Source organism: Sebastes fasciatus, chromosome 8, assembly GCF_043250625.1.
Source record: "Sebastes fasciatus isolate fSebFas1 chromosome 8, fSebFas1.pri, whole genome shotgun sequence".
Taxonomy (NCBI): Eukaryota; Metazoa; Chordata; class Actinopteri; order Perciformes; family Sebastidae; genus Sebastes; species Sebastes fasciatus.
Window position 1 is genome coordinate 24597513 of NC_133802.1, and position 26566 is coordinate 24624078.

The 26566-nt window shown below is 40.8% G+C and overlaps 2 protein-coding genes across 2 annotated transcripts in view; one reads left to right on the forward strand and one right to left on the reverse strand.

The window, feature by feature from the left end:
• Positions 1-6782: 6782 nt before the first annotated feature.
• LOC141772983 (insulin-like growth factor-binding protein 6) lies at positions 6783-11035 on the reverse strand. Its single transcript, XM_074644574.1, has 4 exons — positions 10432-11035; positions 9518-9552; positions 8650-8769; positions 6783-8338 (listed from the first exon to the last, which is right to left on the reverse strand). Exons 1-4 carry the CDS (start codon positions 10766-10768, stop codon positions 8225-8227), a joined length of 606 nt encoding a protein of 201 aa, XP_074500675.1. The 5' UTR covers positions 10769-11035; the 3' UTR covers positions 6783-8224.
• A 3380-nt stretch (positions 11036-14415) lies between these two features.
• The window catches only part of LOC141772988 (SPRY domain-containing protein 3-like), a 57617-nt gene continuing 45466 nt past the window's right edge, over positions 14416-26566 (forward strand). The window contains exons 1-6 of the mRNA XM_074644589.1: positions 14416-14555; positions 17101-17228; positions 19049-19124; positions 23400-23524; positions 24911-25046; positions 25195-25383. Of these exons, the coding sequence (XP_074500690.1) occupies positions 17101-17228; positions 19049-19124; positions 23400-23524; positions 24911-25046; positions 25195-25383 (654 nt within the window). The 5' untranslated portion in view covers positions 14416-14555. The remainder of the gene's footprint in view (positions 14556-17100; positions 17229-19048; positions 19125-23399; positions 23525-24910; positions 25047-25194; positions 25384-26566) is intronic.

Sequence of the window (26566 nt, forward strand, 5' to 3'; positions counted from 1 at the left end):
AGCCTCCACTTTGTCTCTGCATCGCCACGTCAGAGCTTTATTCCACTCCATGTGGCACTTTTAACTAAGGTCAAAGGTGGCTTCAGTTAAAGGGATATTGACCCCTAACATGTCGTTTCTTCTGGGACGTTCAGAATCTCATTTAACAGGAGACACAACAGGTGAATGGGGTAATCTTTTAAACTAATAGATATCACTATGAAACTTCCCCAGTTGATTGCTTACATTAAGGGAATTATTTTTTAGTATAACAAGATTTCTGAAATGTTGTTTAAAGGGGACCTATTATGTTTTTGTGCTTTTCCCCCTTTCTTTTAATGTGTAATATAGCTTTTTGTACATGTAAAGGCCCGGACACATCAACCCCGACACCCGACCGTTGGGTCGCCTCACGTCACCAAAAAGTTGCCCCTGAACACACCGCAAAGACTACAACTGACGGCCAGTTAGCGCGTATGTTCTGCGCCTGCATGAGATGAAATAACTCTCCCTACCAGCAGGTCACGATAGTCTGTATTTGTCATTCAAAAAGGGAAACCGGAAGACCGAGGACGGCGGATTGTTATGATACGTACATGAAACAAAGTGGTGTTTGCCGACCATTTTCACACCGCTCTCACTCACCACTTAGCTTCATTCCAGAGGGCCATGTTGTTGTGAAAATATCCGTGTATTGGAATGATCAGATGAGATGAAGATGAAAAATGAGAAGAGCCTTCTGTGTTTTTCCTCTTGACTTTACTCGTTGGCTTGCTTTCCTCACTTCCATTTCCTCTTCTTGTGCACTCGATTCGTTTAAGCTGAACAGCCAATCAGAGTGATTTCTCTCACTGATGGGCGCCACTACCAATTCAACATGCTGAATGAGCCGAAAAAATTCTTACCGCAAAAACTAGGCCCACAGACGCTCACAAAAAAAGGTCTGCAAGGTTACAAAGTCTTAAGTCCGAGCCAAAGGGAGTTACTCTCCCCCACAGAAACACTGCTCCTGAACTGCCCAAAACGCCCTGCTTGAAGTCACGCCTTCTCCTCTGTAACGTGGTGATGTCACCAAGTAAAACATTTGCATAACGGCTAGTTTGGCACGCCCGCTAACAAAGCTAGTTAGAGCGGAGTATGCACCGGAAAATAAGCATGATAGGTCCTCTTTAAATATGCAAATGAGGCATTATCCTATTAAATATGCGATATTTTGCTTACACTTCCAGAACCGAAACCTGAACATTGTATGAAGCCAGGTTCAAAATTCTTGTTTCATTTTGTTGCCATATAAGAGTCAACGTTTTTTACAGAAAGGATTTTGGATATATCTTTTTATCACTCCATATATTTAGAAAATACTGTCAACAGCCATAAAAAAATAATTTTCGCCATGTTTTTAGGAATTAAATGTTGTATGAATCAGGCTATGGATGAACAAACCCCTCTGTATAAACCTTCAGAATATAGAGAGGAATGAAACTGGAAAGTTTGGTGTATGTAGGTGCTACTGAAGTGCAGATTTCAGGCTCAGAGTATGAGAGAAGATCATGGGCATATTTCACAATAAATCCAGGCTGTTGGTGCAAATGACAAAGAGCAATAGCCCCCCCTGTGGGACACCAGCTAGAACTGTCATTACCATGTCCTACTGTCACATAACATGGTGTTTGTGTCTCTTTTCAATGTATCTTGTTTTTCCATCGTCAACCCTCTTGAGATTGTGGCTGCCAACAACAACACTAGTAGGTTCTCTGAATGAGAGACTATTTTTAGATAGAGGTGCTCAAGCACATCTAAATTTCATCTCAGCACCCCTAACAAAACAATTCCTCTGAGACCCCCGTGATCGCCGGTGGCCAACATTACTGTCTTTAAGAGGCTGTAACGGGCTCAGTCTCAAAATACTGTTATCATATGAAGCTAGAAAACCTAAGGAATCCATCGGTACCAACCATGTCATGCTAGGGGGTCTAAATAATGCTCACAAGTTAGGGGGTTCAAAGGGGTCCGTTGACCTCTGACCTCAAGATTTTGAGGTTTGTGAATTTAAAGTATGAGGCAAGCTTTGATTGACAGTAACAACTGGCAACGTGGTGGAAAGTAACTAAGTGCATTTACTCAAGTGCGTTTTGATGGCACTTAATTGTGTATTTGCAGTATATGCTACTTTGTACTTCTATTCCACTCCTTTACTAGTAGCAGTACCACAGTGTACAATACTAATTAAGAGCCTTTACTTCAATAAAAGTAGTTCTTCCACCACTGATGGACAATGATTGATTGATAATAAAGACTGTAAGCATTGTTGGTTCAAGTCAAGACTGTGTGATTCAGTGTCCTACTTTAGCTGGAGGAACCCAGATGTACATGTATGCTGTATGATACAACAGCTTTTAGCCTCTAGGGGGCAGTAAGATCCCAAAATAAAGTCACAACATAATGTTTTGAAGTACCTATAGACATCTGACAGAAACAGAGCTGCCCACAGTTTTATATGAACCAGTATTGTTTTAGTTTTGTCATTAAAGGTACTATATGTAACAATTTACATGTATTAATGCTCTGTATTACCATTGTGTGAACAGATTGTAACTTATAAACTGAGACCTTCCCTGATTTTCTCGGTTGCCTATAACCGCCTGTGGACTGATTTCTGTGTAAAGAACTCGGGACGGTTTTGCTTCGTAACGTTAGCTGATGAAGTAATCTGCAAATGGCGAGCTAGTCAGTATCATGGAGATTAGACATTACAGAGAGTAACAGTGATATATGATTGTAATGTAATGTCACGTCAATGTTTTGGCCGATGCCCAGGATGATCGATCACGCCTACGGAGCAACAGGAGGCTGACTGCAGTTCACTTAACTGCCACGGATGTCATTAATAACAAGGACCTAATGAAAGTTACTTATAGTACCTTTAAAGGGGCGCTGCAGCAATTTTATTATATTGCATTTCCATAAAGTTATGAGAGACAGATTAATAAAAACAATGGTTAATATTTGGACCCAACATTTAACATTATGAATAGTAATACCCATACCTGAGTCATAGTCTTCAAGCCCAACCTTGATGACATCACTATGACGCCATCAGGATTAAGACATATGCTGCAATCCATTGTACTTGGAATTCGGAAAAAAACTACCTCCAAAAAGTACGGAAAAGTACAAAGGAACAGCCATTCAAGTTGGAGTCAAACTCGGGCAAAATGTATCTAGCCGGAGTTCAGCTAGATACATTTTGCCATTCAGTCTTTGCGAGCATGCGGTTCTAGTCTACTACTTGCGGGCGGCTGTGGCTCAGAGGGTAAAGCAGGTCGTCCACCAATTGGAACGTCGGTGGTTTGGGTCACATACCGATGTGTCCTTTAGCAAGACACTTAACCCCAAATGACTCCCGAAGGCATAGCCATCGGTGTGTGAATGAGTATTTAGATTAGATCCTGATGGGCAAAGTTGGCACCTTGCATGGCAGCTTCTGCCATCACTGTATGAATGTGTGTGTGTGAATGCTCACGTAGTGTAAAGCGCTTTGCGTGGTCGGAAGACTAGAATAAAAGCGCTATATAACGCAAGTCCGTTTACCATTTACTTCCTGCAGATTCTTAAAAAGTCTTAAATGAGATTTTTAGAAATATATTCTTGTTTAATTCAAAGTTGGCTACTTTATATGCCGTTACTCTTCGCTATCTATGCTTGTGTATGTATACTTGCCATACAAACATCAATTTACGACGTGCTGCATGTTTTCCCGAGCAGATGTACTGGGATGCATTTAGATTGGAAGTCAGGAATACCGACTATAATTGAATATGCTTTGATAAAAAACAGACTTTGTGTATTGGTTGCACCTGGAACCACATCCAACAGTGATGTCACAGGGTCCAGGAGTACACTTTTACATCACTGCAGTAAGGTGAGAAGTTAAAGCGAAAACAAGTTCAGTTACTCTTTTTCTATTTTCTATTTTCTATTTGAAGCTGTTGTTTTAGCTTGTATTCAAAATTGAAGGCCTGCTGTCATACTATTGTATCAGAAGTTCCATTTTTCCAATATGCTGTGAATGCAGCACTGTTTCTCATATACTGTATATACATTTTGTCAATAAGAAAAGAGCTATTTTTTGCCCTTTTTTGGCAAAAATCTGACACATTTACAACATATTGATGTTTTTTAATGTGTGTTGTTCCCAATAAATAAATTAATAAAATAAAGAAAAACAATGGGAACACCCCTTATAAAGAGAAAATAAATGCAGGATCTTCGGTTTCGTCTCTCGAGGACTCTACTTGGCGCTTGAGAACAATGTAAAGAATGTGTTATAGAAATATTTCCATCAGTTTCTCCCAAATATTAGCTTTAACATCTGGACATTTTCAAAACTTTGACCCAGATAATTGAGTCTCTCCAATCTATCTGCACGCATAAATGTTTCATTTTGAAATAGAAATGTGTCTTTACATGATAACTGTACAATTGTATACAGAATAGTAGGTGGATGTATTGTGCTTGACAGACGTATCGCTGGCTTTATCTCATGCTCAATGCACAGAAAATAATCTCCAAGAATAGCAAACCACCCTAGATAGAGAAGTAGGACGTGTGGTGGTGTGATTCTACAAAGGATCATGTTTCCTCCTTCGTTTTCTGCAAGGCCCTCATTTCATATTACGCATGAACAAATGGGATATTCTATGCTGTTACCTTGGAAACAGGCATGTATCTGGTCTCTGTGTTGCGAAGCAGGAGAAAAACCATCCTTTATGTGCCTTGTAATGGCAGAAAAGCAGCATGACTTTAATATGCTCTAATGTGTAATTTCTGTTCCACTGCAGAGGGGATTCTCAGTGCATACGAGCATAAAGCCTCAAACTGAATCAGTAAAACACAGTAACCTGTTTGTGATGATTCAGAGGGACCCTCAGTGCAGCACCCAAGGCTTCAGGAGTGACTGTGCAGAAGTCTTAATGAGTTACACAACTGATTTAGTGTCACACTTCAGCCATCCTGGCAGACCAATGGAGCACGCTTCTTCTTATAAATATTTGTTCTAGATGAATCTCTTTCATTTAGGCTCCATATTCTGCAGCTTCTCTGAGGCCTGGACAGAAAATGACTATCCTTTAAAGGGTGACTTCGCTATTTTTCAACCAATATTATCTTAAATTGGTCCAGTATTGAGGGAGAACGCTTTAGATGGCGGCTGCTCACGGGCTACAATATGGTGCTATTTACGTCCATGGTGGAAACGCGAGCTCCAGCCGGGCAGTTTGTTGTGTTGGAGTACAGAAAATGTAGCTCAGTGTTATCTAATAGATTTTCAATGTCATGGCTAAATATTTGGATGATTTTGCTTTCATTCCTCGCTCCAGCCTCGGTCTGGGTCTCATTCACATGAACAGAGGAAGAGAAATAACTCTGGATTCAGCTATTAGTGCATTTAATAATAATAATAATAATAATAAGGGTTATTCAAGTGTTCATGCTGGGAAGTTGATTTACCTAATAAAAAAAACAACCCACTGATTTACAGACTTCTCTTTCCCAATGTAAGTCTATGGGAAAAAGTATTTTTGGGCCCAATGGCATCACGTGACAGACACAGAAGTTGTAATTCCACCGTTTGGCTTTTGTTTGAAAGCCTGGCGCTCTTTCTGCTGGCTTGGGTCCAGTAGCCTAAATATTACACATGCTAACATCAGCATGTTAGCATTATCATATGCTAGTGTTAGCCTGTAAAAATACATCATTACAAAAAAAAGTCCTGCATTCAAAATCTTACTTAAGTAAAAGTAAGTATTATTGTCAAAGTATTATTGTAAGTATTATTGGCAAAATGTACTTAAGTACCAAAAGTAGAAATACCCATAATGCATAGTGACTCCTTTCATGGTTTAAAGGTGCTATACGGGATTGGGAGCATTTCTATTGCCTCTCAATGGCTCTCAACATGGCGACGGCGAGCAGTGCAAACAACGACGCAATTGCTGACGGAGCTAACATTGTTTACCACAGGGGGAACTGAAGGGTGACGTTATCAGCTGTAACGTATGAGAGCAGGGCGGAGCGGCGGCCATGGGGCATGCTCACATGCACGAACATGCACTAAAATCATGTGAGGCCGGCCTGGCGGTGACTTCGTTCTCTGCTCAGGTAGACATTACTCCTCTATATTTTGACATAGACAATAGTTGTTTGCTGCTATATTAATGCTCTGGGTATCGAATTTAGCACTTTTAAAGTATCCCATCTATTATTATAATTATTAATAGTATAATTACCGATACATTAACATTTAGGCAGCATTTAAATGCAGAAGTCTACTGTATAAACTGTTGCTCAGTTTGATCAACAGCTATTTATCATGTTTTATAAGATGATCATATGTTTTATAGGTAAAATATAAATTTGTAAAGTAAGTCTGTTGCTGTTAAATAAAAGTAGTGGTACAGTAGTACAATATTTCCTGTAGTGCAGTAGAGATAGCATAAAATGAAAGTAGGCTACAACAACCTCAAAGTTGTACTTAAGCACAGTAGCCTATAAATGTACTTAGTTATTTTCCACCACTGGTTATCTAACTTCTGTTGTTTGTGTTTGTGTGTGCTGCCTGTCTTGAAACACTCAATGACGATTTCCTGGTTAAATAAGGGTAATTTTAAGAAATCTCACATCATCATCATCATAATCATTATTCTCATCTTTGTCTCCTTATCATCATCATCATCATCATCATCAAAAGCAGCATCATTCAAATTCATCACAAATACCTAAAAAGAACACACCCAACAGCCGTTGTTATATTAATATATGTTTAATTCTTCTCCATTTTTATTATCATTATGTTTTATTTTCATATTTGCAAATCTTACAGGTCCTTTGTGCATGGACCTATCATCACGGCACACACATTGGCACAACAAGATTGTTCAGAAATAGATAAATTCTAATCACACTTTAATAGCACACCATTTCATGACTTTTGCAAGGACTTGGGAAAGACATAACAAATAAACAAATTTGATCATTTTTTCCTCTACTGAAATCAGAATTTGTAGTATGATGTGCCAAAAATAAAACATAATAGTAACATGGACATTCTCGATTCTCAAATAAACAAAGCATAAATAAAAAGGAAATTAAAAACATGAGATATAACCATAAGATGTGCAGCAGTTGAATAGAGCTCTGATGAATGTGATGAGTTTTGCCATAAAGGTGCCTTTAAAGCACAACACTTCCCCTAACATGAAATAAAATAATCTCTGTCTTTAAATAAGAAACTGCTGACAATATAAAAATACATGGCATTGTACTGTAGTTCATTAAATAAACCAACAATTCATATATAAAATATTATATTGACGTGTATAAAAATATGCCTTACAACTTTTTGAAAAGGGTAACAGCCGTAAGCTTTTTGTCTGCCACTTCAGAACACACAGTCGACCACAAAAATCCAACATATGTACAAACAATCAACTAATAAGCAGTCAGAACGCCATTTTGACAAATAAAATGAACAGAAGCATCCAGGATCATATTCGTATGACTATTTTTTTCTGACTTGACATATATATAAGATACTGTAAGATTCAAGCAGTACTTGATGGAAACACATACTCAAAAATAAATTAATAGAAAAGAAATATTCTGTCAATTAGGTATGTTGATATCAGTGTATCTTTGGAGAGAGGGAGAGAGGACGGTGAGGGAGACACATTTTTCAAACATTTGTGTCACATCACCTGCGTTAACAGTATATCAGCCCACTGAGATCAGAACAAACACAGGCAGTGTCAGCTATCCTAAAGTAAAAAGTAAAATAAAAATCTACCAGAAAGCCAGGACAAGAGCCAGGGAATATAGAGATCATTCGGAGTAATACCGCTTGGATCACTGAGGCAGTTCACAGAGCATTAATGTGAGCATGCAGCATGTCGCCAGACGACGCAGAGGACGTTGCTGCAACTGTTGAACATTCAGGCAGATGTTATTGTTGCTGCTGCTGGACTGTGAGAGTGTGTGTGTCTTGCTTCTAGAGAGGACATGAACGTTAACTGGTGTGTATTTTCCATAGGAAGTGGTTTATCCCTGCTACCTCCTGTCCAGGCAGTGTCTAGCACATGCTAAAGCCACCCCCTCTCCCTGTGCTCCTGCTTCTCCACCACCACCTCCTCCTCCTCCTCCTCCTCCACCTTCTTCCTCCAGGCTCAGAGCAATAGGACAGACCCATCCCTCACTCCCCATCGCACGGTAAAGTACCATCTTCGCTGGCACGTGATGGCACGGGCGTGCCGAGTTCATCCACGCACCAGCAGTGGCCACGCTGCATGCCCTTGGAGGAGCGGCACTGTGTGACATTAAGAGACAGAGAGGGAGATTTTGAAATGGAAGGAGGGTGGAGATTGAGTGGGAGAGTGGGGGAAAGGTGGTGAGAGAGGAAGAGAGAGAAAATGATATGTCATCATAGCGCAGTACTGATTCTCTGAGCTCACAGCTGAGAGGCTCAGAGAGAGAGAGAGAGAGAGAAGTGTCAGTTATTCTCAGCCCCATATGGTCACAGACAAATCTGTGGATGCACCGAACAGAAAGCTGCAGTGGAGTGCAGCAAAGACACATTTTCACATCACAGAAAAGTTCCCATCATGATGTTTCAGTTACCTGCTTTTTTCTGTAGAAGCCACGGGTGTCACAGTTGGGTATATAGATGTCACGGTCAGACTGGAAGATTGTCAGCTCGAGACCCCTCAGGACACTATTGAGCAGCTTGCGGCAGGGTGCCTGAAAACAGCAACAACGCAGAGTGTGAATTCAAACATCACCAGAGGACCTGTCTTCATCTAAAGAGTGGCAGTGGCAAGCTGCTATCTCCCCCTCAGGTGATTGTGTTGGCAGAAATCCTCTTTGATCACAACACATGTCGATGTGAATCACAAAGGATTCGCCACAGTGATGCAGCATTAGAGCCAGAAGCAGGGAATATGTATATTTATATCAGATGTCACATATTGTATAACATTATATAACCATATTGTTACACAATGCTTTAGCTTTTCAGGTCACTGAATGGTTTGAAGTGACTGTGCGTTTTTTTGTGTCACTTTGTGAAATTAATCTGTGTCATCTTCATCAATTATGTGAGTATTGTTGTTCCCATGATGATATACATATTAGTCCAAATGCTGCAGCTCGCAAAGTGAGAAATCTGTGGCGTCTGCGGCCGACTTGAAACTTTCCTGATTCACATCATGCTCAATTAGTTCTGCCGCATAGCAGCACACACATCATGCACCATAATGCATGGCTTCAGGGCAGTGTGTGTACATGCCACTGCAACACCCCAAACAGCAGAGAATCTATGGCAATAACTCTCTATAACATAACGCAGCTCGATGTACAACCCTCTCCATCACATATGATGTGCATTAACGCAATCTTGTTATATAAAATGCTTTATACATCTCCGTTTTTTGCTCACGCTCCGTCAGCTTCACTCATTAAAGACTGTAAATTAAGAGCATGAACTTACTTTTTCAATGTCACCACTGTGTGAGGGATGGGGACCTGAGAGGAAACGACACACCGGCATGAGAATGTGACATTAAAAACCATTGCAGCCGTTAACATCAAACCACATCCAATGTCACATTTTACAATATGGGCTGCATATATATAATATTTAGACATCTATCTTTTTTTTTTGCACAAGACATTACTGAGCAGATGGGATCTATATCTGGGTTGGTCATTCAATGAGAGACCTAATTTCCATCAGTATGTTTCCTTTTCAGATAGTTCATCGCAGTATCCCAGTTTGAACAGTAGATGGAGATCACTGCAATAAAAAGCAGCTTGATCAGGATGTAGGTGACTCTGTGACAGTTTCACATCCATTCTGATTTCTCTACAGAGAGGCTGACTTGTAGAACAGATCATTGTCATGCACCCTGTCATTCAAATGGATGAAATATAGAACACTATACAAATCGTATAAACGCAGGGATATGCATCTTCATTTATACACTGTTGCAACACCCCGAGACTAAATAAAAGCTCCTTGTTTTATGTGATCTGCCATAATTTCTTATAAACAAATCACAGCCCTTTTACAATAATGACAAATTAAATTTTTTATCACAGTGACTCCAGAGGCACTGCTGAGCAGTATTGGATGCTTGAGGTCTGCAAATTCATCTGTGGTGTACACAAATGCATCCGGGCTTAAATGTCACACACTAATTGGCCTTTCTTTTTTTGTTGGTGAGTGACACAGCATCACATGCAATTCACAGCAATACAGGAGGTAAATGTGTGGCGGATATGCCTCTGCACTGCAATAGCTGTACCTGCAATCTCCATGCATGTGTGCATCTAGGTGCATGCATACATGATATCATGCACATGTGTGTGTGTGTGTGTGTGTGTGTGTGTACAGTATCTTACCTGTGGGGTGGGGCCTCTCAGTGGGACTAGTCCTGCTGTGCTTGGCGCAAATGCCCCTTCCCTGCAACAGAGCCTGGAGGGGGCTGTGCTCCCTTGGTGGGGGAACACAGCGGAGCCCCTTGGCACAGCTCAGGGTGTACACACCACAGGGCTCTCCCTGGGCCAACACTGACGTGCTACCGGCAACATTATGGTCCCTGGGGGGCCGACCTGCCCCCAGTGGATCCCTGCAGGAGGGACAGACCTTGAAGGGGCCCAAGCGGTTTGCCCCGGTCCATGATCCGCAGTGTGCAATCAGCAACAAAACAACGGTTGTTAAGTTAGAAAGGATAGGCATTTTCTGTCCAGGTCTCAGGTTCTCCACTCTGTCACTCTCTGTCAGTTAAATGTGGCTGATGCTATTTCTGGATATATATTTCTCTCTCTCTCTCTCTCTCCCTCTCTCACTCTCTCTCTCACTCTCTCTCTCTCTCTCTCTCTCTCTCTCTCTCTCTTTCCCTTTCTCTCCCCTTTCCTCAGTCTTCTTCCCGTTTCTATACAGTAGCTCTCCTTGGTGCTTTGCCGGTTGAGTCCCCTGCAGTGCCAGAGGAGACAAATGGAGATCGAGAGAGACACAGCAAAGCACCAGCTTTTAAAGATCTGAAAGGCGGTGATAGAGAGTGAGTGAGTGAGAGAGAGAGAGAGAGAGAGAGAGAGAGGGAGAGAGAGAGAGAGAGAGAGAGAGAGAGAGAGAGCAGTTATGACACCTTCAGGGGCTGGGACTCAGAGAGAGAGAGAGAGAGAGAGAGAGAGAGAGAGAGAGAGAGAGAGAGAGAGAGAGAGGGAGGAGGGAGGTAGCAGGGAGGGACAGAGCAAGTGGGGGGTGGATTATGTTCCTTTCAGAAATTATCAAAATCTCTCCACCCTTTCCTGTTATATACTCACACATACATCCAACCCTTCTTCTCATGCTCAACATTACACAAATGCTTAAACAGTAGCAGTCACGTCCAGCTTTTTGCACTTTCTTTCCAGTGTCAGAGACCTTTCTGGAATAACATTTGCCATGGTAACAAATACAAATGTATATGTGCCTCCATCAGCCTCGCCACTGCAATGCCATTTGCGACAATAAACGCACAGCTGTGTGATTCCTTCTCGCTTGGATTCAGAATATTTCCAGGACAAATATCGACAGCTTTTTTGTCAAATTACAGACACACAACAAGTTTTGAGCATGTTGAATTCAAGAGTTGTATGCAAAATAAACCCAACGGGAAATACTTGTGGAGCATACACTAACTGAAACTGTGCCTCAGCAAAATCAAATCACTGCTGAGTCAGATTTGTAATGCCTCCACAAGAAGCCTTTAATAAACTTTTAGGTTATCTTTCAGCAGCTATCAGATATTAACTGACTTTATGGACTATATAACATGTTGAAGTGTGAGGGCAGTGAAGGATTTTGCTCACCAGTTGTTTGAATTGGAAGAGTAATCATCTGGATAATTAGGAGGAGGAGGAGGAGGAGGGCTCACTTTTGCAGGAATGCACATCGACCAACCCGAGCCAAACTGCTAATAATGCAATCCATCGCTCCACTCAGCCAGTTAGGATTTTCTACCCGGGTGCCATCTTCAAAAGATCACTACTGAACATCTACTCAACACACAACACTTGATCCGTCATGTCTGCGCTGTTCTGCGAGGTATTCTGAGGAATAAAAACAGGTTATTTGTTGTGTATAAATGATGATGTTATACTCAAATATACATATTTTACTATTCTTTTAACAACTTTGCAACTACCGCAGTTAAAATACTTCAGAAGTATTCTCCAACCTCCAGTTCTGAGTACTTTATAAAGTCTGTACTTTTATGTGAGCTAAGTCTTCTGTTATAACCACAATACAATTTAATTATATTTGAGCAAAGTATTTTATTAATTGTTCTACTTTTCCACTGCGTATTGATGCTATTATCCACACAGCACATTATGGCACTGCAAGAATATATGAAATTGAAAGCAAAGTCAAGGATCTGCACATGAAGATCATTGGTAGAGTGTTGAGGAATTCCTTTCTTATCTGGAGTCTCATTGTCTCCTGTGTTATCTGACATTGCTTTGCTGCTCTGTGGCGCTCTGTGGACAGATGCAACGTGAACACGACGCCAAAGAAATGACAGAATTTGGATATCAATATAACAATGCTGACTTGTAATGATGCCCTTAAAATAAACAGGACATGTATGTGCACACACACTAAATGTGCTGTGTGGAGTTTGCCTGGCACTGGGTCATTTGCTCCAGCAGTAGTAGTGCAGATATTAGCACACATACAGACATACCCAGTAAGCTGTGCTTCCCACTGGAATGCGGGGCTACATGAGGCCAATCTGCCTTGCCATCAGCAGCCTGTTGTTCTGATTAATCTTGGCAAGGAGGGCAGAAATCACCTGCCGTCTTGTGTTCCCATCAGCTCTGTTTCCACATATCAGGAGAATGTTCCAAGACACACGCCAGACCAACGGGGGCCCTCTTTTCCACACTGCCCTTGGGTTATTCATTTTTCCTCCTCTCTGCCTCCCCGGCTCAGGTCTATCCCAGCTGGCTCAGAGAGTCCCTCTGCTGCCACTTCAACATAGCAACCAGAATCCACACAAAACCCTGTGGTGGGACGCTGCTCTGCCCTGTTGGGATGTATCCCCCTGACCTTCTGTTAAACTGTCAACATTTCAGTTTAGGATTATGAAACCAGTGGTGGAATGTCACTATAAGTACATACTCAAGTACTGTACTTAAGTACAATTTCGAGGTACTTGTACTTTACTTGAGTATTTCCATCTTATGCTATTATATACACTATATCTTGGAGGCAAATATTGTACTATTAACTCCACTACATCTTGGAGTTTTGCAGATTGAGATTATTTATACAAAATATAAATCAACTAATAAATGATTATGTATTATTATAGATTAAGCCACCCAGCAGTATATAAAATAATAACAATTAGCTCCACCTTTACCAGCTACAACATTACACATGAATGCATCACTAATTAGAATCCAGTGATTATAATATATGATGCTGAAATGAGCCATTCTGCATAATGAGTATTAACTTTTGATACTAAGACTTTTAAAAACTTACTTGTAGCAGAGTATGTTTTTTAGCTTGTCACCATTTCTTTGGACTCGATGCTATTTGCGGGCGTTTCTAGAAGGTAACCCGCAAATTGCGAAATCTGATCTGAGATCTGCGAAAAACTTGCAAAAGTTCTCGCGAGACTTGCTGCCCCGACGACATATCCTAACCTTAAATATTCTCGGTCAATGCCTAAACTTAACTGTTTTGAGGTCAATGCCTAACATTAACTATTCGAGATCTGATGTGGAAACCGTTCATACATTTAATGAACGGCCTGACTGTAGATCCCAGTGATCGGATAAGGATTGGTGATACCACCGTCTCTCCAAGGTAGCTTGTAATTTGTATCATTGCTGGAGCAGGACGATTGTGAATAGGGGGATAGAATAGGATGATGACTGAATTGTACACTGATTTTTTTTAATTGATTATATGTATATGTGTTTTTGAATGTGTATATACTGCGTGTGTGTATATGTGTATGTATGTATATATGTATATATAAATAGATTTTATTTTATTTTATTGTTTTAATTTTATTTCTTTTACTTGTGTATATTCATTTTACTTATATATCTATTTTTTGTATATATTTTTTTTCTGTATCTATACTGGCTTATTTTTTTATTAATATTAGGTTTATGAAGTTTCTTCGTACCGAGAATGTTATTATTGGGGACGTTTGTGAATGTTTGTTCTGTTGTTTCAAAATGAACAAAAAAGGAATAAATATAATATTAAAGAAAAAAACTAAAAAACACGTATTCGAGATCAATGCCTAACCTTAATTATTCGAGATAAATGCCTAACCTTAATAATCTCGCGAGAGTTTCCCCAATTTGCTGGTTCCCCTTCTAGAAACGACCAATGATTGGCTACCTCAGAACGAGGGTGTGAGGTCACTAGGAAGCGCCGAGCTCTAGTTCCTAAAGTTGTTGTTGTTTATGAGGCGCTATGGAGAGCTGATCTGTCGTATCAGCCGCCTAGAGAACAGGTAAGCGATTGACTCATCGATAACGATACCTTTTAATAAATCCTTGTTCTGTGCTCGTCTTTTAGGGAGAATCTCATCCTCTTTGCTGTAAAACACCGAGAACCTCAGCTACAGAGCTAAGAAGCTAACACAATAGCTGCTAATGTTGCTAACCCATGTTGAGCTTTGACACTAAATTAACCCCCCTTGTCACTAAACTGACGAATAGATAATTATCTTTATTAAATGTTCTTTAAGTAATACTAAGTTATTAAATGACAATTGTCAGTTAACTGCCCGAACATTGCTAGATTAACTGAAGTTAGCTTCATCGTTAGCATCAGGTTTCTGGCTAGCAGAGCTTGGCAGCTCAGATGTAAACATTGGCACGCCCACCACCTCGCTGCGGCAGTGTGACGTTTTCTCTTTTGTTTGTTTTAATATTGGATTGATTTATTTTATTTGAATCATGGGGGGGGGGACATATCTGAATCTATATTTCTGATCTTCTGCTATGTTCTGAACCATCCAGACCTCTCAGGTCATCTGGATCAGGTCTGCTTGGTGTCCCCAGAGTCACAACTAAACATGCAGAAGAAGCAGCGTTCAGTTTTTATGCACCAAATATTTGGTACAAACTCCCAGAAACCTGCAGGACCAACTCCAACTCTGAGTTATTTTAAATCAAAGCTTAAGATTTCCTGTTTGCTGCTGCCTTTTATTAAACCAGATAATGATCTTATATACTGCACTACAGCTTTTACTCTTATGTTATATTCTCTTTTAGGTAAGATAAGATAAGATATTCCTTTATTAGTCCCGCAGTGGGGAAATTTGCAGTGTACAGCAGCAAAGGCGATAGTGCAAAAAACAAGATGCATCAGCTAACACAGTAAAAAAAAAAGATCTAAACAAAGTAACAAAATATGAACCATTTAAATAGAAGGAAGTATACAAATAGGAGCAGTATATACAGTATTGACAATAAACAGACTATTAACAAAATTCCACAAGTGGAAAATGATATTGCACTGTAATAATAATAATAATAATAATAATACATTTTATTTAGTGGCGCCTTTCTGGACACCCAAGGACACCTTACAGAAATCAATTAAAACATTGACAGATAAAACAATATAAAAACAACATGACATGACAGAGACATAATTGTACAGACACATATGATGGGTGATGATGAGTACTAGAGAGAGTAGGCCAGTTTAAACAGGTGGGTTTTGAGGAGGGATTTGAATGATGTGATATTGTCAGACTGCCGGATGTGTGGGGGGAGTGAGTTCCATAACCTGGGAGCAGAGCAGCTGAATGCCCTGGCTCCCAGTGAGAATGAATGAATGAATGAATGAATGAATGAAATTCCACTTGAAAATATCAGGTTATTGTCAGTTTTTTGGTGTGTAAGTGGTCTACTGGAGCAGTGCTGGTTGTGGAGTCTGACAGCTGCAGGAAGGAAGGACCTGCGTTATATGTTTCAATGACACATATTATATATATATAACCTTTATTTAACTAGGAAGTCACATTGAGATTAAAACCTCTTTTACAAGTGAGACCTAGCCAAGACGGTCAAATAGCAGCATCCAACAAATAAAGACAGCATTGAATCACGACCGCAACAATAGGTACGACAAAATACATTGCATCATTATACAGTGCATTAACAATGCAGCATGTTGGTCATGTGTTTGCTATTAATTGAAACAACTGCAGCTTGCAGTGACCACTTCCTTTATTCTATGTTTCAAATAATTTAAAGAGATAAGGGTCTCAAGTTTAAGCTTGGCCTGCAGATCGTTTCCAGGACCAAGGACCGTAGTGGAACAGGCTTGTTTTGCCAGCCTCTGTACTGATAGAAGGCACTTTAAACTGAAGCCATTTATGTGTCCTTAGATTATAACTGTTGTGGAGAATTACAAACTTCCGGCTTAAGTAAGTCGGAAGTTTGCCAGAGATGATCTTAGAGACTAAAATGTACCAGAGTGAGGGATGACCATCCTACCATGCTGTGTAAGGTACAATAATGGGTCCTGAAGCCAGAATTAGTGACATACCTCATGGCTGAGTGATACAGGGGTAAAGTTTAGACAAGGTGGAAGGTGAGCTTATATCAACCCCTCCTATCGTTTTTTTATGTTATATTGACAAACAGCATGTTAACTATATAACATACATAAACCGAAACTGAAAGAAATCACAAATCAGTTCATAACAATATTATTCATAGATTGAAGGTATTAAAGGAACATTGTATCGCAATTCAGGGGATCTTTTAGCAGAAATTTAATATAATATTCGTTTCTATGTTTTCATTAGTGAATATTCACCTGACACTAAGAATTTTAGTTTTTTCGTTATCTTAGAATGAGCTCTTCATATCTACATGGGGAGCGGTTCCTCCATGTCCACCATGTTGCTCTAGTATTGTCATTCAGTTTCCTCCTTTCTGTGTCTTCCTTCTTTCATGACAGCAAATATTGCACACAGACTGCTGAACTTGTGGTAATGTACTAAATATGTCTCCCACTGTCCCATTTTCTTCATTCAGATGGATGACATCAACGTACTACACCACAGATGCCTCCTGAATCTGAGGCGTCGAATCAGAGATATTGGGGACGGGCGCCCAGCACAGGAACGATACATGAGGTTGCAGAAGGATGGAGACGCACTCAGGTCAGCCTGTTCTTGAACTGAAGTGTTTTATGTGGCTTTGTTGGTTTGGGTTTATCTCAAAAGATGCTTCTGTGTTAAATTGTGTTGGTTTCTCTGCCTACTCATTGGCAGCCTTTTTATAATGAGTGGCAAAACGTTTGTGTGCTATGTTGGGTTAATTACACATTTTAAAATATTTTCTGTATTGTGTAGGTTTTGCCTGGCAAGAAGTGTTTCCTTATTTTATAACCATTCTTACTTTATTGTGTTTTTCATTTAAAGGGATAGTGTTGGCGATTTGAAGTGGGGTTGTATGAGGTACTTATCAATAGTCAGTGTATTATCTACAGTATATGACGGTCGGCACGCCCCCAGTTTGGAGAAGCAGACAGGAGTTACTGCACGGAAGCAAAGCAATGTAGAAAGTCCCCCCTATAAAAATCAATATCAGTTTAGGTGTACGCAATATTTAGAATATCTTCACAGTCTATGTTTCAGACGGGGAACTGAAGCCGTTATCTATGCTATCGCCAAAGCAACCAACACAACCAAAACAGTAATTTTACCTTGCAGAACACAGTAGTCGATCAGTTAGTTTATTAGTCTAAATGCGCAACTTCAGTAGACCAGCAACCCCCCGTGTTCTGTGAGGTTAAGTAACAGGTTTTTTCAATGGAGTCTTGTGGTTTTAGCGAGAGCATAAATGGATACAATGGCTTTAGTTCCCCGTCGGAAAGGGCTGTCTGACGGCAAGGTAAAGCTGTGAAAATATTCAAAATAGCATACACTTAAACTGATATTGATTTTTTTTTAGGTGAGCCTTTCTCTTGGGTGGCTAAAATAAGATTTTCTACAGCATTACATTGTTTTGGTTCCGTGTGGTAACTCCTGTCTGCTTCTCCGAGCTGGGTGCGTGCCGATCATCATCTACTGAAGGTAATCTGCGCTGCTACGACAGTTCAGATCGGTGCATTTCTAGCTAGGAGGTATTTGGCCTATGAGAGGATTTTACTAGTTTCTACTACCCGTCTCAAAACTTTTAATGTTTGTATTAGAGGAAAGAGTAGTGTATTAATGTCACTGATTCACAGCGGAGGTAGAAGATGGAAGACAGACAGCTTGAGGGCCATAGATAGTATGTGTTAGCATTTGTTTTGCCTTTCACATTAATAAACCCAAACAGGTCTACTGCTTACCTCAGAACCAGCGTCAATGGCGGCTTGTTTCTAGGTCAGCATAGCATGAAAGGCACAGTATGTTTCTAAAACATCAAAGCTATCCCAATAGAAAAAAGTTTCTGTAAGTAGTTCAGTTTGAATTTAGTTTCTTGTTTGACTGTAAACCTCAGAGAGACATACTGTACCTACGTATCATACAGTTTAGTTCTGTAGCTGTGAATGTTCCTTATTCTAAAGATGTTGGCATTTGATCTAGCTGCTGTAAAACACAACACATGACATTGCTGATACAAAGCCTCAGAAGCTTCCGTAGTTCTCAGGAACATCTGTATTTGTCCTTCTACATTTCCCTTCCTTAACAAAACATCCCATCCCTTCTTATATAAAGCTGGTTGACATCATGTGCATGTCATTTGGTATATCCTCCTCTAACCATTCCTGCTAAAGAGCAGTTCTAAATCATTTAATTGTCCTATAACTGTTAATAATGGGTATATATTTTAGTATCATTTTTGTTGCACGTGTGGTGCATGTGATTATACTGAAAGTCAGTCTTTCGATGAAAAGATGAGGTTGTTCTTCGAGATGTGTTTTTGATTATGCATACAGCACTTGGACCTATTAGAAGTCACCTATTGTTAACCTGTAATTTCTTCCCTTTAGTTACCAAGGGAACTCTGAAGAGGTGGGTTGCTATGTGGCTGGCCATCCTTTATCAAAGGGAAATTGCTACTTTGAGGTAAGGCTCATTGATAGTGATGCTGTAAGTCAGCGGTTGTATTCGAAACTGCCTACTGCATACTGCGTTCCTCAGGAAACAAAATTGTACCTCTATTGCAATATTGTTGAAAAATACAACGTATTGAGCTTTGATTTTTTTATGTTTATGACCAGTGTTTGTTTACTCTATAAGAGACTGCATGGTTTAGCTCCACCACCCCTTAAACAATTTATTCTAACAGCTCATAGTGAAGTAAGACAAACAGGATCATCTATGATGCGAGACGGAAAATATAAACATTTCTAGACAAAATTTACTCAAACTGCTTTTTCAGTTACAGCAACTAAACAGTGGACTGCTCTCCCTACAAAAATTAAAGTAATGTTAAAAAGGGTCATGTTGTCTTGGCAGGTATCTCTCTGCCCCGTCAGAGGCTGCTCTTTGCCTCGCCACTGCCTGCTGCTCTGTAGTCGGTCTGTGAACGTCACTGGCTGGCTCTTGAGCGAGCTACGCCTAAAAAATTCTCAGAAGTGAATTTAGTGATGAAATAGCTTTGAAAAATTAAAAAAAAGTTGCCACTGTTGTGACCATAGATATATATAAATATTTATTACACGGCTGTATTGAATACTCGATTCCGATAGGTCAATCACGCCGTTCTGCGGTCTGTAATTTCTGTATAACAGACCGTTGCTATGGGCGCAGTTCTGATGTCGGACTCTGGCGGACCGTTTTTGTGTCAAAATATTGATTTCTTCAGTAAGTAGCGGTGTAATAAGCGGGATAATGTACAGCGAACGGGTCATAGTTGTGAAAGAATCCCCTTCAGGGTGATTCTTTCACAACATTGACTGACTCGCTGTACATTACCCCTAAATATATATCAATGCTTGTGACCATAGCCTGTGCCGTTACAGCGCTTTCCATTGCGGGATACAGTAGGCGAGGTAGACTGGTCCAATGCATACTGGAGATTTTCAGTACGTACTAGTATAGTATGCAGTTTTGAATACAGCCATTGTTATTATAACGGAGCAAGACCTGACCTTTTGCTCTCCAAGATGTTTTTTGTGCATCAATAGATCAACTGCTATCTCTGTTGCTTTTTGATTATCTACTTTTTGGGGATATGTGGTAATCATTAGAAAATAAGTAGACTGTTTTTTTTTGGGTTTTTTTTTGCACAATCATTCATTTTGAAATGTTGGGGTGGGGGATTATTCACAATATGATAGGCTTACCACATACCATCGTCCCTGTGTGTGCCCAAGATTGCTTTACCATCCGGCCAGCAATTTTATCCCCTGGAATCCCATTGCTGACAATTTTCTCAACTTCATATTAAATTCTGAGTGCCCCCCTACAGTCCCAGTTCACCAGTGCAAAACCACTACCTCAAGAATGTCCGAGCTGCATTGGAATGAGGGATAGGGTGTGGGTTAGGTGGTATCTTTGAGCACAAAGATTAGTCTAACACACAGTGTTTTTCAGCAGGCAGACTGGCAGCAGGAGAAACTATTGGACATTTATTTAGTGAATCTGCATCAGGCCGTTCTAATAGTTCTCATACATACAGAAGAGGAAAAAAGTATTTTGGTGATTTAGCACAGGAAAGTTGCAAGAGTTCAGTCATAAATAAGGTGCAGAGGGCTGCAGTGTGTTATTTATGAGGCAGCGTGTTTGTTGATAGTGCACGTCAGACCTTGTGACGTGTGGTTATGAGACGGCAGGTGAGGCAGACGTACTTCCTCGTCTGGCTTTTTAGGCTTCAGGAGGAAACATTAGGGCTATACATTATCCTGTGAACCTACGTCATTCTGCTGTGCTGCAAATAGAGCCAGACAGGAGGACCATGCAGCATCAGCGTAAATGATTTACTTCTTCCGCTATTCTTTTCAGATTTGTTTTTCTTTTTTTTTGAGGCGAGAAGCACCACTTCCAAAGTGGATTTTAAACAGGCTGATGATGTGCTTTGACGTTATTTATCGTGGCTGAGAGTTGTGCCAGATGTGACATTTCTATTAAATGTGAAATGTGTGATGTCAAACTCTCATCTGACCTCCAGATCGCTCCCTCTCCTCCCCCTAGCAAGAAAATCTGAACAATAACAACGTTTATATTGAAATGAGAATCACATATAGAGCCTGATATATCTCTCTGACATTTAAACAAGTGGATTTTCAGTGTGGTCATTACCCAGAGTTTTATGCTACATTATTCTCCACCGTGTGACGCACATGCTGTCAGTTTCGCAGATATCTCGAAAATTTGGGAACATTTATTCTGATAAAGGTCAGGCTGCTGTTGAAGTATGCGTCACTGGTGTCCTCGTGTTTCTCCTCGTTCTGCTTTCACAAGGAATCCATTTCACCTCTCTGTCACTACCGCTGCACTTTCTCCAGTTTTCATCTGTCTTCTTGAAGTCGAGCTGAACATCTGCAGCATTCCACTTGTTTTAATAGATTTATTAAAAAAAAAATCACATCAACATAACTTAACGGCTCACCAGTGAGAACATTCCTGCTCTTTCCTCATCTCACATGTTTCTGTGACTTTTATTAATATCATTCAGACACAAATGGTATTTTAACAGTTTACGTGTGTGGAAGTGAGGACCTGCCAAGAATTTAGCTCTTTAACAATGCACGGGTAAATAGTATTATCCTTAAAGTACCCGGCTGAAAAGGATTTGGGCCTGGAATTTTTAGTAAGAGAAACCCAAGAAGTTTGGTTTCACGTACTGTCATACAGGAGCAGCGATTTGGGGGTCTGGGCTGAAGAGGGAGGTAGAGAATGAGGGAGGCAGATAAGTGGGGAAGGGGAGAAAAGACATGGAAGGAATAATCGAGAGGAAGGAAATTTAGAGGGGTGGGAAATTACTTAGAGAGGTGACGGATGGGGCTGTTCTCCTGTGTTTGCCTGCATTACCTTTCACCTAATTCTGCTTGGTAGTGTGTCATTTCGCTCTGATTGTGCTTAACTAACAGGCTGGGGTCATGCAGAGGGGAGGAGGTGATTGTGGAGGTTTTCCTCTGCTTCCACCGGGGCTCTGGACGAGGAATGTGCAGGCATAGTCAAGTCAATTTTATTTATATAGCTCAATATCACAAATTACAAATTAGCCTCAGGGGTTTAACAATCTGTCCCTTACAGTACAACCCTCGCATCAGTTGAGGAAAAACTTAACCAAAATGATCCAACCCACCTGTCTATAAAGGCCCAGACACACCAAACCGACATCAGACAACTAGCCCCGACAGAGGCCGCCTGTTGCATCGCCTCACGTCGCCTGTGACTTGGCTAAAAAGTCACGTTCGAACACACCGCAAAGACTACAGCCAACAGCCAACTACCATGTACGTTCTGTGCCTGCATGAGAGGAAATAACTCTCCCTACCAGTAGGTAGCGGTAGTCTGTATTCGTCAATAGGAAACCGTAAGACCTAGGGTGGCGGATATACAAGCTGTTTGCCGACCATTTTCACACACCGCTCTCACTGAGGCTTCTGTGTTTGCCCTCTTGACTTTACTCGTTGGCTTGATTTCCTCCTCCCTTTCGTTTCTCTCCTCGTGCACTAATTCGCTTGAGCTGAATCAGAGGGATTTCTCTCACCGACGGACTCCGCCGCCAATTCAACATGCTGAATCAGCTAAAAAATTTCAGACATAGGCAGATTAGAGCCAACGGTGTGAGACACAGCGCAAAAACTAGGCCGACGGCCGACTGTCGGCTTGGTGTGTCAGGGCCTGAAGACTTCTGGGGTGCAAGAACATTGTTGTAAGGGTTTCCTGCTGGGTGTTAATAGTTAAAAGGCAGAACGTTAGAACATAATAGCGATGGACTGTGGCACAGTTGTATTGTGTTGTGTTCACGGTGCCCTCTGAAAACAGTGTTAATCACAGTAATGACAGCAATAGAAATAGTTGGCGGTATGTAGTAAAAACTCTGGCCACCTGTCCACCCGCACAGGGAGAGAGACCGACACCGACCAGACAGACTGAAGGCTGAGAGAGGCAGAGATTTACTAGGGGGCTTATGTTCCTGAGTCTAGATTTTCATTGAAGGTGAAGTTTCTCACAATATAAGACCTGTGTTTTGATTTTGGCTCTCTGCTGTTTTTTTTGCTTTTTTTAATACCTTTTCATTTAACCCACATAAGTGAGTAAGGTCTATAAAGGCCTGCTCCAAGTGTGGCAGTCAGAAAATAGCTCAGTGGGGCCACAGTTGTAGTTACAGTGCTTTGTGTGTGTGTGTGTGTGTGTGTGTGTGTGTGTGTTTGTGTGTGTGTGTAGGTGACAATAGTGGACACAGGGGTGAGGGGGACCATTGCTGTGGGCCTGGTGCCTAAATTCTACAGGCTGGACCACCAGCCTGGCTGGCTGCCATACTCTGTAGCTTACCACGCTGACAACGGCAAGTAAGTCAAACCACAGACATCTTTTCACTACGGTACACAGCGTTGGTTTCTTGCATGGTTTGAGAAAATGGATTGCGGGCTGTTGGTGCTGCATGCACACATAACTGCAGCAGTCATTCCCTATATGATTCTCCTTAGCTCTTACTTTTTCTTTGCATTTTTCACCGGCATAAAACTTGTCGCTCAGAGAAATAGAATTTGTCGGAGTATTGATATGCCTAGTTATTGTTTTTAGGGCTTAAACCGAATTTTTTTGTTGCTGGATTTAGTCTGTAGATTAGGGCTGTCAAATGTACGGAATAATAACGCGCTAACGCAAATTTGTTTTAATGCCACTAATTTCTTTAACGCATTAACGGATCGATCTTTGTAGCGGGCTCAGTTTTAAAGTTAGAGTGAAGATACTAGCACCAATAAGCATTAAACTAGAGAAATCTAAGGAATCCATTGGTACTAACCATGTCATAGTAGCTTGTCGCGACGGAGGTTAAATAACGCACCAAACATAAGCTAAATTTTGACGAAGAAAAACTGGCATGGCCATTTTCATAGGGGTTGAGGATTTCAGTGGTACATCTTTCGCGATTGAATATTTTAATCGATTGACAGCCCCACTATAGATACAGTATATATAATGATTTTCAAATTCTTGAATTGTCATTAAATTATAAAAAATCAAATAGTTTAAGCAAATTTCTGGTCTTAAAAAATATATTTTCCATTGTCTTTACCGTCGCAGGCGCTGCCTTGTAAAACGTGTGTGGCACGTTCAGTTTGTCTCTTTTCCATCGGCGCAGATGTGTGTGCATGGGTGCGGTGCGGCGCCCCTCATAGTTTCAGCTGGGAGATTTGTTCGAGCGGCGGAGCATCGTAAAACACGCTTCAACTCGACAGAAACAAAATAAAACTCGCCAAAACCGCCTCGGTTAGTCTTTACACTGTTACAACAACTTGAACGTTGTTAGATTTGAAAGTGTGCCGACTCTACACACATCGAATAGTTCCCAGCGATTATCGAATAGTACTTTTGCTTGAAATGCCCACCTCTAGTAGAAAATAGAGAAAAATGCATATTACAATTTCTCACAGCTCAAGATGACATCTTTAAATTGCTTGTTTTGTCTGACCAATAGTCCAAAAGCCAAAGAACCTAAAGAAAGCAGCAAATCCTCATAACTGGAACTCGTGAGTGTTAGGCTTGATAAATGACTTGTGTGTTACTCTACTGGTATCGTAAACTTGCAGGAGAGAATACAAGCAGGAAGCTGACCAATGACTCAGCAATCACTCTGTCAATTCACAAGCAAATCATCGGAGTTATAAAAAGAGTAAAGATTGAATGGTTGTTGTTTTTTGCAGTAACTTTTATATTCTATTTCTTCTTAGGTTATACAATGGTAACCCTGTGGGACAGCAGTTTGGGCCAAAGTGTGCTCGCGGTGACCGCATTGGCTGTGGAATACACTCAGAAAATATTGAAGCAGGTTTTATTATAGTCTTTTTCACCAAAAATGGCAAAGAGGTAGGTGTTTTTAATCTGAATGACAATCTGTAATGCTGTATTTCAAGCATGCACCAGCACTAGTTTTGCACTGGCACAACTGTCTGTTTGTATATTGTTGTCTGTTGTTTCTTCACCTATCGTTTCTTTACATCCCTCTCCTGTGCAGGTCGGTTCAGTGGAGGTTCCCGTTTCTGCGGAGGGGCTGTTCCCTGCCGTAGGGATGCACTCCATGGGGGAGGAGGTCAAGGTCGACCTGCAGGCGGAGTGGTTCCTGGAGGAAGATGATAGTATGATGATGGTGGACAGCCATGAAGATGACTGGGGGCGGCTTTACGACGTCAGGGTCAGCGGCACGGTAAGAAGTAGAATAGGTCCCTCCCTGTTGTTGGGAATAGAGATACATGTTGTGTGCAATGTCGAGCCTAGCTTAGTGCAAAGATTGACTCTTTGGTTGAGTGAGCTGTCAGCAGCTCGCCAGGAGAGACGTTCTGTGGGGCGCTAGTGATTTTATAACTGAACTATGACCGGGACGCACAGTGAAGTGTTGCAGGTAAAACAGACTCATAGGAGTTTAGTGTGGGGCTAAACTGCACTGAGACTTGGTAGAGGCCATGAATAATACATTATAGGCTGAAGAAATAACATCAACACCCCTTTCAGCGCTGTCAACTCATATTCAGGTACAGCCGTAGAATCTGTTGACTTTTTCATTTTTTAATTATTGTTTATATGAAATGTGAAAAATGACAATTACATTAGCAGAGCCCAAAGTGAACTTCTTACCCAATTCTGACTTGTAGCCAAACAAACTACAAACCACTCATTCATATGAGACAGAAAAGCAAACAGATCTTACTCAATTTTGAGGCTGTACCACTTTAAGATCAAGGCTACATATCATATATAATCTATATCATTTTCTCAGTTCACTAAATGATTTATCACTTAAAACACTATTTTCAGAAATAATGGCGTTGCATACTAGTATATGAGTGGTTATTTGCATTCCTTGTGCTGTGAACACAGAGACAATGTATGTGAAAACACATCACATATATTTACTGTGTTTTTTTTTTAGCATGTCTTCTAAATGGGACAGATTATAGTGTGTCTCTTCTGCGTGGTCGTTGCCGGTTCCTCTGGTTTGTTTTGTGCTCTTACAAGATCCTTCAACTGCCTGTTCTTTAGCAAATCCCTCTTTGTTGACAACTGTACCTAATGATTTAAGTAAGAAATTTGCATAATTGAAAGTGCCACATTAGCTATATTTCATGTTCCTGAAAGGCTTTTTTTGCCTTTATTGGATAGAACAGTCTAAGAGAGAGAGGAACGGGGGAGAGAGAGGGGAAGACGTGCAGCAAAGGGTCGGTTTCGAACCTGGACCGCTGCGGTAAAGACTCAGCCTGCACACACGCTGCTCACTCCAGCAGCGTGGCCCAGGCGTCCTTCTTCCAGGATGGACAGACGTGCAGTAGATGTCACATTTTGTGTTTTCTGCAAATTAACAAATAGCTTGTTAATACGCTAAACTGAACATG